General features: G+C 34.8%; 1 protein-coding gene and 1 long non-coding RNA gene across 3 annotated transcripts in view; both read right to left on the minus strand.

Moving 5' to 3' along the window:
• Positions 1 to 833, minus strand: part of si:ch211-246m6.5 (von Willebrand factor D and EGF domain-containing protein) — a 51,823-nt gene extending 50,990 nt beyond the window's left edge. For both annotated transcript variants that reach the window (XM_056758568.1, XM_056758569.1), the window contains exon 1: positions 482 to 833. In XM_056758568.1, coding sequence (XP_056614546.1) covers positions 482 to 557 — 76 coding nt within the window. In that variant the 5' untranslated portion in view covers positions 558 to 833. The remainder of the gene's footprint in view (positions 1 to 481) is intronic.
• Positions 834 to 11,965: 11,132 nt separating this feature from the next.
• LOC130430372 (uncharacterized) lies at positions 11,966 to 13,362 on the minus strand. The gene is made up of 2 exons (XR_008907780.1): positions 12,713 to 13,362; positions 11,966 to 12,606 (listed from the first exon to the last, which is right to left on the minus strand). It is a non-coding gene; the product is annotated as an uncharacterized LOC130430372 (long non-coding RNA).
• Positions 13,363 to 13,924: the final 562 nt, after the last annotated feature.

The following is a 13,924-nucleotide window of genomic DNA, read 5'->3' on the forward strand; positions in this document are numbered from 1 at the left end:
GAGACAGACAGACGACGAACTCATTTTTCTGCATTTGGTGCGCAAATGGATATGTGAATGCGCAAATTACGCAACTTGGCACAGATTTCAAGCAGCTGTTTATATCCCCTTGGGTCCAGCGATACAGAACCAGGATATTGAGCAGTAATGAAAGCAATGTCTTCAACATTAAAAGCACGTTTCTCGAAAAGGCAAATTCCCCGAAGCAGCCAGATAATATTACGCAGTTTCAAATGTGACCCTTGAAAACGTTTCATCACAGTCATAAAGTTAAATAAAACAAATAATATATCAATAAAAACAATTTTGTTCAGCATAAGGGCTATTAAAGTCGGGAGCAAATTCACATTTCCAGCACGCATACTTGGAAACCCATACAAGTTATAATATTAGTACCGCTATGATGGCCTCTTACCACTGCTTTTATATGCGCGTAAAAGTCGCTTCAAAGCTGAAACGGATAAAACGCACGTGTACTTACCAAGTTGCGCGTGTAACTTCACAAGAAATAAACACAAGCACCACACGCAGATGTGTGACTTTAAAAACACATCCATCTTCAAATCTCACTGCTGCATTGTTTTCCACGATATTCCCATCTGATAGTTTCGGGCAGTTTGGTAACAAAAAAGTTTAACATGCCTGTTCCACTAAAGAAGTTTACTTGCGTACAACATATTGTCCAAATGCTCGTGCGCAGAGTTTTTCCCTTTATGTGTACAGTCAACTGTCTTGAGAGAAGGGGGCTGACAAAGACCCTCAATTACCCGCAGAGGAGGTGGACACTTAAAGTCTCTAAACGCTCGGGTAAAGTGAAACAAAAGCAGTTACCGTGATGAGATGCGCAGGAAGAGCGAAAGAAAAAAGAGGTGAAACTGCTTTCCAATGGGGCACCTTAAAGCGTAATGCTTAAATATATCCAACAATAAGTGGAGAAAAGTATAAAAATTTATTAAATAAAAAATAAGGCTTTAAAAAGGTTGGAAATATCTAAATTATATATGCTATTAAATCACAGCTCTTAGTTGTCTAAACTTCAACGAAATGGTCCTCTTGATAAGCTTTTGCATGATGCTTGGCCTTTAATACAATTCATTTCTGTTAATTTCTGACGATATACAGTTTGGTACTGAATGAACAAAACAAAAAACTCATAAATCCAAAGCAAACGACAAGAATTACGAACTTTGTGAACATTGACATGTTACAAAACAATCAATTAAGAAAGGAAACGGCGAAGACGGAAATGACCTTCAAAATATAAGTCTGTAAACACACGAAACAAAGTTTGCCCAGAAATTACTAACATTTTTTAATTATACTATCATTAACTTATTTTTTTCCTTTCTACCAAATATAATAAAACAATGTTTGAAACATAAGATTCAATTATTTTTTATTAAAATAAGTCTGTTAGAGTTCAGAAATGTTCCTATCATATCATATCATATCATACCATATCATATTATCATTTCACATCATATTGTATTATCATATATAATATACTCATATCACATCACATCGTCTTTAAGACGAAAGCCCGGTTTAACAGACAATTCATATCTTAAGCTAGCGCTACGCCTTAGTCAATTAAGGATATTTAAGGTGCCTCCATTTAGGTCTTAGCAGTTAACCTTTTTTCTCGGGCTCTTCCTGAGCTTCTCATTACGGCAGATGGGACATGTCAGAGGGGACCTGGCCCTCCCGGCTGAGACTGAAGTTCTCCGAAGTTATGTTTTCTCCATTTATTTATCACTGGAGTTTGGGTTCCTACAGGGCCTTGTTGGCTTGCTCACCGTAAGACTGCATTTATTAGATATTATTAACTAGAACGATCTTGCTTGTTTTATAAACACCAATATAAATAACATCGAATCGAACTGAATTTAAGTTAAAACAGCTCAAACCTTCATTTTCATCTTGGACTAGCCTTAAACCTTGTCTGTGTAACCGAGTAATTTAGTATTTTCAAGGTTTTCATAAGTTTTTCAAAACACACTTATCATGTGTAATTTTTTAGATAAAAGTGCGTGCCAAATGCATAAATTAAACAAGGAATTAAATAAATGAAACAATTTAAAATAATTAAAATGTTCTAAAAATATCTTGCACTCTTCTTCCATCCAACCTCCTTTCTCAACTTTTCTGCTGTCCCAAAGCACATAGGGCTCTGCCTCTCTCGGCTTGTTCTCAAACCATATCCTTGGCAGGCCAAATGTGTATAACCCTATGAAATCCTTGGCAGAGTGATTTGAATGCCACCTGGAAGATGGTGAGAGGGCTGTGTCTGAGGCTGAAATTATAGCTTTTATATCCTCTCCTAATGCCTGTAGTCTGGGCAAAGGCTGCCGTTGAGGTCTCTGTCATGAACTGGCTTTAGTGAAGGTCTTTGGGTCTCGTTCTTTCTCAAGCTGTTGGATTACAGTTCAAACCTTGTGCCAGAGGGAGAGCCTTTGCACTGGACAGAAAAAGAAATCTCATCCCTCCGCAGAACCGATGTGCATCGCTGAGAACAGATTTTCCTTTAAGCTACATATTTCAATAAAGGGTTCCCAGAAGTTCAGATCAAGGACAACCATATTGCGAAATCCCATTCATAACATGAATATTAAACTTTTCTCTGATTGTCTGCCTGGGGTGTCGAATACTTCTAGAGATTATTGTCAAGAGGAGGTTTCAAAGATCCACTTTATAATACAGTACATATATTTAAAAAGATCTCAAAACACTAAATAAACACTTTTCTTTAATAAATAATCAACTGGAAACTGAGATTTTTCTGAGTTGAGGAGATGCGGTTACCATAGCAACGGGATATTATGTAAGCATCAGCATCAGGCGACACTTGAAGACAATTTGACAAATTGATTCCTACAGAATTGGATAAAGAAATCTATCAATCTGAAGACAACTTGATGTAAAAATAAACTATCAAAGGCTCTTGTCACATCCGTCAATCTTTTCTCCGCACGGCTTCTCTACAGGCGGTAATGATATAGGAAATATTAAATGTATGTTGACATGACATGAATTTGATGTGCAATTAATTATTCCTTCACAATGTCGCTGGATCTATACAAGACTCCTTCTGTCAGACATTGTCAATGTAAAATCAGATCTGATTTAAAAAAAAAGTTTGAGCCCTATTTAACAACAAACTTCTGTTAGGCTATTTTTAGAGGACAACTATTCTTATCAACATCTTTCAGCTTTTGAATTTGTCTCGCAATCTCAGACACACACAAACACGTATACACGCACACGCACACACACACACACACACACGCACACACACACACGTTTCACCCCATCTGAGTGTGGCTTTTGTCATTATGTTGTGTTGACAAGCAAGCCGTCTACTTTCTTTGCTTTAGTGGTGATAAACAAACATCACAGGGGTCTGAGTGTCAAATCAGCAGGTAACAAGCGAACCTGTCTCGACTCTCCATCTCACACTGAGTTTACACTAAGGGAGTATTTGGTGATTTATGAAACGTTAATGCATGTGTTCTGACCAAGCACCACCAGAGAAGTCCTGTATTAATCAGCACACGGTAAAAAAAGAATTTCTACACAATGGAGAGAAATCTTGCTGTGTTATTCATTCACTGTTATTTTAGAGCCTTTCACAGCGGAAGGTCTAACAAGTTATGATTTGTGTTTAGAGCGAAGCGCGATAGCTTATTTTGATTTAGTTGAATTTAGTTGTTGGTCATTTGCATGACAAGAGTCATTAATGCTCAAAAGATTCAGGAGAATGTTTTATTATTTTGTTTCAAAAGGTTTGCACAGAACGTTTAAGAAATCAATTTTTTTTCAGAATTTACCAAATTCATAGGGAGGCTCTAAAAGGGAAAGTTTCTTTTAATGTTCAGATTAATTGTATTTTTTTCATGATTAGTCAACTTAAACATACTGAAATAAACTTAAATGTTTAAAATCTTGCAAAATATTAATGGTAATCATTCCTAAACCAAAAAGTAGTTTATTAATTCAACCCTGTAATGTATACAAGGGCTGTCAAACGTTTAATCTCTTGACATCCAGAATAAAAGTTTTTGTTTACATAATACAGTATATGTCTGTGAACTATGTATATTAATTTTGTATTTATTAACACATACATGTATATATTTAGGAAATATTTAGATGCATTTATCTATGTTTACCAATAATTGAAATTATAAATAAACATTTATAAAAAATCTTTGTATATTTTTCTTAAATATATGCATGTATATGTATGTATTTATTCATTCAAATATGTACACTACACAGACATACATTATGTAAACACAAACTTTTATTCTGGATACGATTAATTGTTTGACAGCCCTAATTTATACATTTATTTCTTTTAATTTGAGTTCATATTAGTTAGCGTCTCCTTCAGTGTGTCCTAAATCACACATTTCTAAGTGGATAAAATGTTATGGGTCAACCCCGTGTTTACAAGTTTTGGTGTTGAATTTAACAGGGTTGAAGTCTTATTGTGGGCCATATCATTACATCACATCACATCACATTATTTGTGCGCCAACAAAAACACAGATCCTCACAATATCAACAACCTAATTTACCCCATTCGAAAACAACAGGATTATAACACCATATCTCAAAACAAGGAAAATATTTACGATGAGACGATAAAAAGCTCTGCAAGCCGTGACTGTAAATATTTTCAGGCTGTCTACAGAGCAAAACCGTAAAGTCATCAGCTTTATCAAGCAGGGAAAGACTGATAGACCGTCCCCTCCCAGAGCTTATCCCCAGACCTCTCAAAGCAACTTAACAAGGCGGAAAACAGCATCCGGATGCTTTGATCCCAACACTCTGTCAGAGAATCAGACTGTGGGGTCGAAACCTGTTCCAGATGTCACTCACTTTGTTTACGATGAGAAATGTGAAATACAACCACAACAAAATAATTATTTTATCACTGCAGGCTGTCAGTCTGAGTCTGAAAAACTTTTTTTTTTAGATATCATAAAAATAAAATATAATAAAAAAAAACAATTCTGATGTAGATGGGCAATGATAATATTAAACAATATAATTGTGATAAAATCTAAAATATATTGCTCATTGCCCATTCAACTATCTTAATACAACATTAAAAATATTTCAAAACGTGGCTTTAAGATGTTTTTGCCTGAGCTGTGTTCTCTGTATATAAATTGACGGTCAGCTGTCTGAGAGACAACAGTCAATGGTTAAAAAATTCTTTTGGGACCCTTATGCACGTACACAACCTGCAAATCACTCTTTTCCTAATGGAAAAGAATGTCAAAGAATGTGTTTGTATAAAGCAAGCATACACTTCAAACATCTGATATCCAGCTATTCTGTTTGTGAAACGCTATAATGAGGATATAAAACGGTTTTACAGGTCTGCGTCATTCAGAGCGAGCAGTGGGAGATCTGTTACTGTAAACCGCAGGAGTTCTTTCACACCATTGCCCACCATATGGGAATTATTTATAATTGAACATTACTGCATTACAGATCAGAGCTTGACTCTTTTAATCTATCGTTTACATTAATTAATAAAGTATACAAAAAGCACAATTTATGCACATATATGTTAAATAATGCTTTTAACTTAGCACATTCATGAACTATAGTATTAACACATTTAGATTTTTCGTTACACTGCCAGTCAAACTTTCCATTGTGTTGACAAATACAAATGTTGTCAACAAATATTTGTGTTTAGGAAAATCTACATAAGTGGATGCAGAAGGAAAACTGAGAGGTGAGAATAGACGTGTTGCTGGATGTATGATATGGATTGATGCAGATAAATAAAATTGGGGGTCAGAGGGGGTCTGTCTGTTGATGTTGGTTTGTTGAAAGCCAATGCAATTTCCACTGCATGTGTTGAAGAGTTTAGTCATTTACATGCATAATTTCTCTGTATTTTTTATGTCAAGAAGTTTTTAAAAGACTTAAATCATTTCATGGTATATCACTCCACTTTCAGTAGACAACTTTTACAGAAAAAACATGTGAATCTACCATGTTTTTCACAAATATTATAATATTATTAAAAATACTGTGTGTTATGTGTTATTATGTGAAATCGCTTTTCTCAATTAAATCCAAGATATATGAATCAGATCTAAATTAAAGAAATTAGGGCAACAATAATGATAACGTGAGCATTATTATGATTTGTGTATGACCCTGAGTTGTTATCATTTATCAACACAAAAGAAGTTATTTTGAAGAATGTTGGTGACCAAACAACATTGACCCTGATTCATCATTGTGTGGAAGTCACACCACTGTGACATTTCTCAAAATATCTTTGTGTTTGGCAGAAGAAAAAGTAATATACAGGTTTTGAATGACATATGGGTCAAATAAAATTATCACAATTTTTTTGGGGGGGGGGCTTCCCCTTATAAGTACATCGCAAGTGTTCCCAGTTTTCCCACACAACAGTGTTCATTTTAGTTATGTCCTCTAACAGAAGGTGATGTCTCCCCGTTCTAATTAAATCAAGGGCTGTTTCTAAACAGTAATTACAGTCATTATGAAAGTTAACTCTTTGAGGGCATAGTAAGAGGTTTCTTTACGGTGAGCTTAACACTCGGCTGATTACAAGTCACTGTGAGGACCGACCGGCAGTCAAATGTTAAATTGTGACTCCTGCGCTGTAATTAACATACAGTGAGTTATAAACCAACAATTTCAATCTCACATACTGTGGGAATCTGTTACAAGAATGAACGTAATGATCTGTAATAGTGAGACTAACCATAGTGAATTATTTAACAGTTTGTCTGGTTCCAGTGGTTCAGGGTTTGGCTGGTTAGACCCTTCTGGTAGATGCGGTTATTACACCATGGATAGGTCTCAATTGTATTCATGTTAGGGGTGATAACAGTTGCTTCTCTGTTCACACATTAAAGAGAAAGTTTCCATGGCAACACAGTAAAAGAAGTTGTATGCATTCATTTTATTCCTAATGAATGTACTTTCCGTATGCCACCATACAATTTCTGCATGTCCAAAGTTTTGTGGATCTTTGAAGAAATGTCGTTTTTAAGTGCTTGTCTTTTGAGTGGAGTCTAAATATGATGTTTTTATTTATATATAATGTTTACATAATTCATTTAAAATTGCACAAACCGAAAACATTAAAATTCTTTAATCACAAAGTGAATAGGGAAAATATTGTGTTTGTGTATTCACATTTTTCGATCGGCAAATAATGGATTCACACATTATGTAATAGTTACACTTTAGACTCTGCAGAAGAATGTGCATTGGCAGTTTCCTCATTATTTGTCAATGGCCTGCGCTCTTCTTTGTCCTCTTTCTTTTGTCCAAAGCAGCGTGATATTTTTTCTCCACAGCAATCATAGAAACTAAAAATTGATAATGTTACAGCGCAGAAGATAATGAGCAGATAATAACTGTAAGTCTGTAAAAAAAGAAAGATCCTAAAAATTAAAAATACTAATACAATACCAAATAACATGTGTATGTTCTATTTATTCATTTTGATTTATTAGAATACTTTTTATTATGATAATGTATTTACCACTTCTGCTACAACTACTACTAGAAATAATGATAATTTACCTCAGAGGTAACAAGTAAAGTTTGAGTTTGTTCACGTTGAGTTTCTCCTCTTGAGTTACTGGGTTTACACCATTTCATTTTTAGCTCATCATCAGAAATATACGTCCCATTCCAGTCTGAATATCCGCAAGCATAATAATCACCATCATAAAGCGCAAGGAAAATCCACAAAACCGGTGGAACCAGACATTGCACAAATGGTTTAAAACAATACTTTTTGCTAAACTGTGGCTTACACGCCTCTGTAGAGGGAGTGCATGTGTATTTAAAAGGTCTTAACAATAGGAACATCAATAGAAAAGCAAAAAAAGCAGGAGCAATGAAGATTCCAATAGAAAGATAATCATTCAAGTGTTCTCTGCATGGACATGAAAACTCCTTGTCAATCAAAGCCTCCAACCCGAATAACAAACAGCTCAGTGGAAAAGAGCTGAAAATTGCAGTTGAGTTGAGCACAGCTTTTAAATGCTTCAACAAGTTTTGTGCTAAAGCCATCTTCTCTTTGACCATACAACTGGTATGTTCAACAATGATTTTTTTTAAGGACCAGAGGAGAGTTTTAAACACAAGTGAATTGGTTGGTTCAAGAGCAATGCCTGTCAAATAAAGGATACAAACTGTTATTTCAATCAGCTTCTTAATAAAAAAAAAGGAGTGTTGCCCAATATAAAGTATACACAACAGGTTTTTATAGCAAACTAAAATATGACATATAACCTCGGCTACTGACATATAACATGTGCTATTAAAATACATTAATATTCAAGGGCAAAAATTCAGCGGTTCCGAAGAATTGAGTATAAACAGTCATTTTAGAATTATTTAAGTAAATACATGTATATGATCACCTTTCAAACACGTTTATAAATGTAGCAATACCTAGACAGACAGACAAATAGATACCTTTTACTCAGGCGATGCAGTGCAGAAGACTTTCTCCTCGCTGTGTGCATTGAAATCACTGAGAGAATAACAACAATTCTGATCAGTCCCAGCCTAGGTCAAATATTTTAATGGGCGGGCATCTGATATTTCACTTTCTTTTCAAACAAAGCCAGCACAGCATTAAACTTGGCGACTATTGTTGTTCAGTTTGTATTCCAACAACTACAGTCAACGAAGAACACGCAATTCCTGTTTCTTGCATTGACAATAAGAGCCAGAATTTACAGAATGTTGTCAACATTACATATGAACCTACAATTCAATTTAGTATTGTTTCTTGCATTGACAATGTTGGACAATCTTGGTAAACTTTACAACATTTGAAACTTAATAAAGAATTCTAAAAAAATGAGGAAACCACAGAGATGATGAGCAAAACATGTGAAGTGAAACATGTGAAGTTCTTACTGCTTATGAGATTACCCTGAGAAGATCTATGATCAATGTCTGATAAAAGTGTTGTGATTCCCTCAAACGTTGTCAATCATCCGATTCAGTGGGTTGACACCTCATTCTATTGTCAAAGCACAAGCCAGATAATCTCCATTAAGTAACAAGATGAAGACCCACATAACAGAAGGAATCAGATAACTGGCTAAAGCTCTGGGGCAATTCTAGTGAATGTCATCGACCTTGCTTGGTCCTGCCGCACAACAGCATCATCTGGTATCTGCAGGGTTTTAACAGGGTGTACATCAACACAAATGTAAAAAGAGAAGGTCTGATGAAGATGAATGCCAATATGTTTATGGGCATACAAACCTTTGTTCAATAATCGCCTGCAGTACGACAATTCAAGCATACAACAGCACCACCTACATTGTAAAAATAATCTAGTTAAAAGCAGTAATTTTCCTGCTATTTTGACGTTTTTAATGTGTTTCGGAAATACAAGAAAAATCTATAAAAATAAAAAATAACTGTTAAAAAATCTTTAAATAAACCCTAAGGTTCTGTAAATGTTATTTAGAACATTTAGAAGTCAGAGAGTATACAACAATTTGTCAACACACTAAACTGTACCGATAGTTTAGGAAAGGAAAGAATGAACAAAATGAAAAAAAATTGTATAGTAAAGTAAAGTAAGCAAATATACCACTATAAGGTCACATTATTTTTCTATTAGGTCATCATCTATACCATAAGTAAACCCCTTCTATGGCTTATCAGAAAGCTCATCTGTTTTTTTAAAGAAGCCTTTTTCAAATATATAACAAAGAAATGTTAGAATTACTTAAATTTAACAAACGTCTCTTTTACATAGAAGATAAAATAAAATAACTACTACGTAGTTCATAACTACATACATAACTTCAGAAAAAAATAGGTTCAAGCACAAAAGAGGATTAACATAATCTAACCTCAAATCAGCATTAAAACAAACTAAACACATTAACAAAATCAAACAAGTCATATGTGTGTAAAACAATATAAAAATGTTGCTTTAGTGACTAGTTAAAGTGATCACACTAAAAAACTTCCCCATTCGAGCTGAGGACTTGATTTCATATTACTGAAATAGCTGCCCCCTGGTGTCTTTAAAAACTCATGAAACTTTCTAAACAATTCAAACATTGTTGGCTGCTTTTCTTTCTTGATGTCTGTTGTCTGGTCTACAGCATATGTCAGAAAACCTTTCAATAAAGAAGATATTAATTACGATATATGTCAGTTAAATTAATAAATTCCTTTTTCATAGTCTAAGATTAAGTCTTTCTAATGAACTTCTAAAGGTCTTCACCTTTAATGGAAAACCAGACAGATTCTTTTCTCAGGGAATGCATGTGCTATAGATAAAAAAATACAATCCCAGAGCTTATGTTGTATCTCCTAATTTCCCTATGTTTTCCAAACACAGGAATAATGTAACTGTTGTCATCCGAAATTTTGACAGACAGCAGTTGCAACAAAACTAATATTTTTACATTGAATCAACAAAATGTTATAAGGCATCTTTTTCATTTCACTGTGTACCTGGTTAAGGCAAATGCAATTCCCACACATATATGAAACGAACAACCGTTAATTATCAAATTGTTGTAACCAGAATATAACTTAATTTATAAAGGTAATAGTACACTGTTAAAATGACACGGATATTTACTCAAAAAATGATGGTAACATTATCACACAATGTACTTTAAAAGCGTATTTTTAACACAGTGTTCCTTGACTAAATCAAGTAAAACTACTTAAATTATCAAAAACACATCTTGAGTTCCCCCATGACCTAAACACAAGCACCAGTCTTCTGGACGATGGTAACCATAAACTCAAAAACACAAACAAAATCTCTTCTAAGTCATAAAGACAACTGAAAAATGAACACTGTCAAGTCTTTCATTTTATTGTAAAGAATATAAAATATTGCTTTTTCACAAAAAATTATCTTAATGCTGTCGCATGCAAAGCATGCTGGGTACTCTAAATTCACTATACCAGGGATAAAAAGATTGAAGACGGCGAGCACTATATAAACTATGATCTTAAAAAAAGAAAATACACACAAGAGAGAAAAATATATTGGGGATATAACAATTCTACGGACAATGTTTGAAATGTTTTAATAATCACACTATCAACACAAATCACAGAAAAGTTAACCACAGTGTCTAATGCGCAAATCTATTTTTGCCACGTTTAATATTAGTAAAATCAATTATGAATTAGGTTGATTTAGTTTTAATTTCTGAGCACTGCTGTGAACACTGTGGACACTGAATGTCTTACTGCCTTTCTGCTTTTAAATGACATGTACAAACTGCAGTTCTTCAGTATGCTCAAAATTAAGACAAAAAGCTTTTAAAAAGTAGGATTTGTTTTTGGTTTCACTTTCAGTTTTGTATGGTTACTGCAGGCATGTGACATATTATTCTATCAGGCGACACGTGTATAGGGATTAAAACGCACATGCGGATTACAGGATGTTAATCATATTTTGCTATTAAAGAGTCTGCAGTCCAGACCTCCTCACACGTTCCCGGGAAATTAGCAGGTATCTTGCTTACAACTGAGCAAAAAATTAACAAACTTTAGAATTTTTTGAGTAATGCCACAAACAAACAAATATAAGTAACACTCATGAGAAACCACTTTTTAAAATGCATTTTAGCAGCTCTTTTAAGCAACGTTTTTGGCACATTATGTTTGAAAGTGAGCACAATCTAGAGATGAACACTCTGAAGTAAGCAGGGCGTGACTGTCAAATATTTGTGCCTTTGTTGATTTTTTTTGTCAAGCCTTGCAAGCTCCAAAATAATGGTGTGATTCAAGACCTAACCATTTAGTAACCATAACTAGCATAGATGCAAAAATATATAAATATTATTCCCTAATATCTAACATAAATATTTTCCTCATGACAGCAGAAACAATTTATCAGGAGATTATTTAATATGTCTATCTGTATTGAATCACTCACAGGGAATATTTTTATTCATTTTATCATTTATTATAAGTGTATTATTCATTTTGCTGGCAAACTGGCAGCAAAGTCAAATGAAGTCACACGTTTAAAATGATTTTTCAATTGAAGTTAACAAAATGTTTATGTGTAAAATGTTAGAAAAGACAAAAACAAAGATTATAGAGAAACAGACCTTTACTCAGGTGATCCGGGCGAGACAATTCATTTTTTACTGCACTTGCACTCTTTTCTGTACTGTACTGTACTACATGGTCTTGTTTTTTTTGTTTGTGATGGTGTCTTATTCTCACCAGTTCCAACATGTTGAGCAAATCCATAGGCGGGGACCTTGAATTTGACTTTATTGTTAACCAAGTTCGGTTTTGTGAATGTTTGCCTTCTTTGTCACACATCCTCATAATTCTGTAATCTATCAAAACATTACTCGAAAACATAAAACAGTTTATAAAGTTTCATTCACTCTTCTTTTTGTCCACTTCTGAAGTGGGCAAGTTGGGAACAGGAACAAGTGATTCAGGCTGCTGTCCTTCTCCCTGCAGTGCCTTCTGTGTCTCTGGATGTCTTCTGACGCAACAGCAGTCATACAAACCAACTACGATGATTAAAAGACTCAAAAGTGTGATGACTGCATAGCCTAGAGCCTGAAGAAGTACATAAGAGACAGACGGAAAGAAACGTTTTTAAGAAATAATGCTAAAAACTGTAGGTTTAAAAACATTTACCATCCTTATCTTATGTGATGTTTACCTTAGATTTGTAGATGAACACATGATACTTCTGTCGCAGATCGCTCTCTTTTCCTGCACGGGCCCGTGGAGCGGTTTACACCACATTCTGTTCAGCTCCTCATCAAACACATAATTTCCTTTCCACGTGGTCGAGCCACAAGCCACGTAATCACCATCGAGAAACAAGATGACGACCCATATAAAAGGCGGAATCAGACACTGCAGAAAAGCATCAGGCAAGCTCAGCCGATCACCTTCCACTTTATTTAGTCCACAGGATCCAGATCTACAAAATCTTAGCAGGAGAAACATTAAGGCACACGTAAAAAGAGAAGGTCCAACAAAGATGGATGTTATTATCCAGTTAATCCCTTCATATCCGCACGGGCATGAAAATTCTTGTTTGATCAACACCTCCAGTAAAAACAACAAAAGACTCATTGGGACGGAGCTGTAAACAGCCGATTTGCCCAGAATTGCACGAAAGGTTGTTAGAAATTGATTTAAAAGCATCTTGTGAGGTTGGTTTGAGAATGCCTCTCTTTTCTGAAATGTCTGCAGTTCCGTGCCGTCGACAAGATTTACAAAACAAAACATACTTTGCAAAGCAGAACTGAAAGAAATCAGGGTGTGTGCGTTTACACGTCCAACCTCTAAAGTGTGTGTTGAATTAGCTTAACCCAGTGTACCCACATGTCCTCTTCATTCTGTCTAATCTTTTTGGGGTGCAGACTAATTCCTTTGTATACATAGACTATTCTTTTTACAAATATAATACAAAGGCTTGTAATACAGCACTGCATAAAGATATAAGTGAAGTGAAAGTGAAAGTGAAGTGAAAGTGACCTATTAGTCAGATATGGTGACCCATAACCGAAATGTGATCTCTGCTTTTAACCCATCCAGAGAGTAGTGAACACATACACAACAAGTCATACATACCCTCACAGTTTGTACCTTAAACAACAAAAAATGACCACGAATTACCATAGGACAACTGTTCATCTTCAGAACACAAATTAAGATAGTTTTGATGAGGTTCGGGAGCTCCTGACCATAGACAGCACCAGAAAGCTCAGTTTTAGTTAAGTAGGCAATACAGAGAGAATATTTATCCCAAATAAACTAAAACTTCAGATGAACGTTTCATAACACAAACAGAAATGTACACGTAAAATGTATAAGAAAAGACTTCTCACATCCCATGTAGATTCCATGATTCCTGCCTTTT

The sequence above is a fragment of the Triplophysa dalaica genome, chromosome 10 (assembly GCF_015846415.1).
Source record: "Triplophysa dalaica isolate WHDGS20190420 chromosome 10, ASM1584641v1, whole genome shotgun sequence".
Classification (NCBI taxonomy): domain Eukaryota; kingdom Metazoa; phylum Chordata; class Actinopteri; order Cypriniformes; family Nemacheilidae; genus Triplophysa; species Triplophysa dalaica.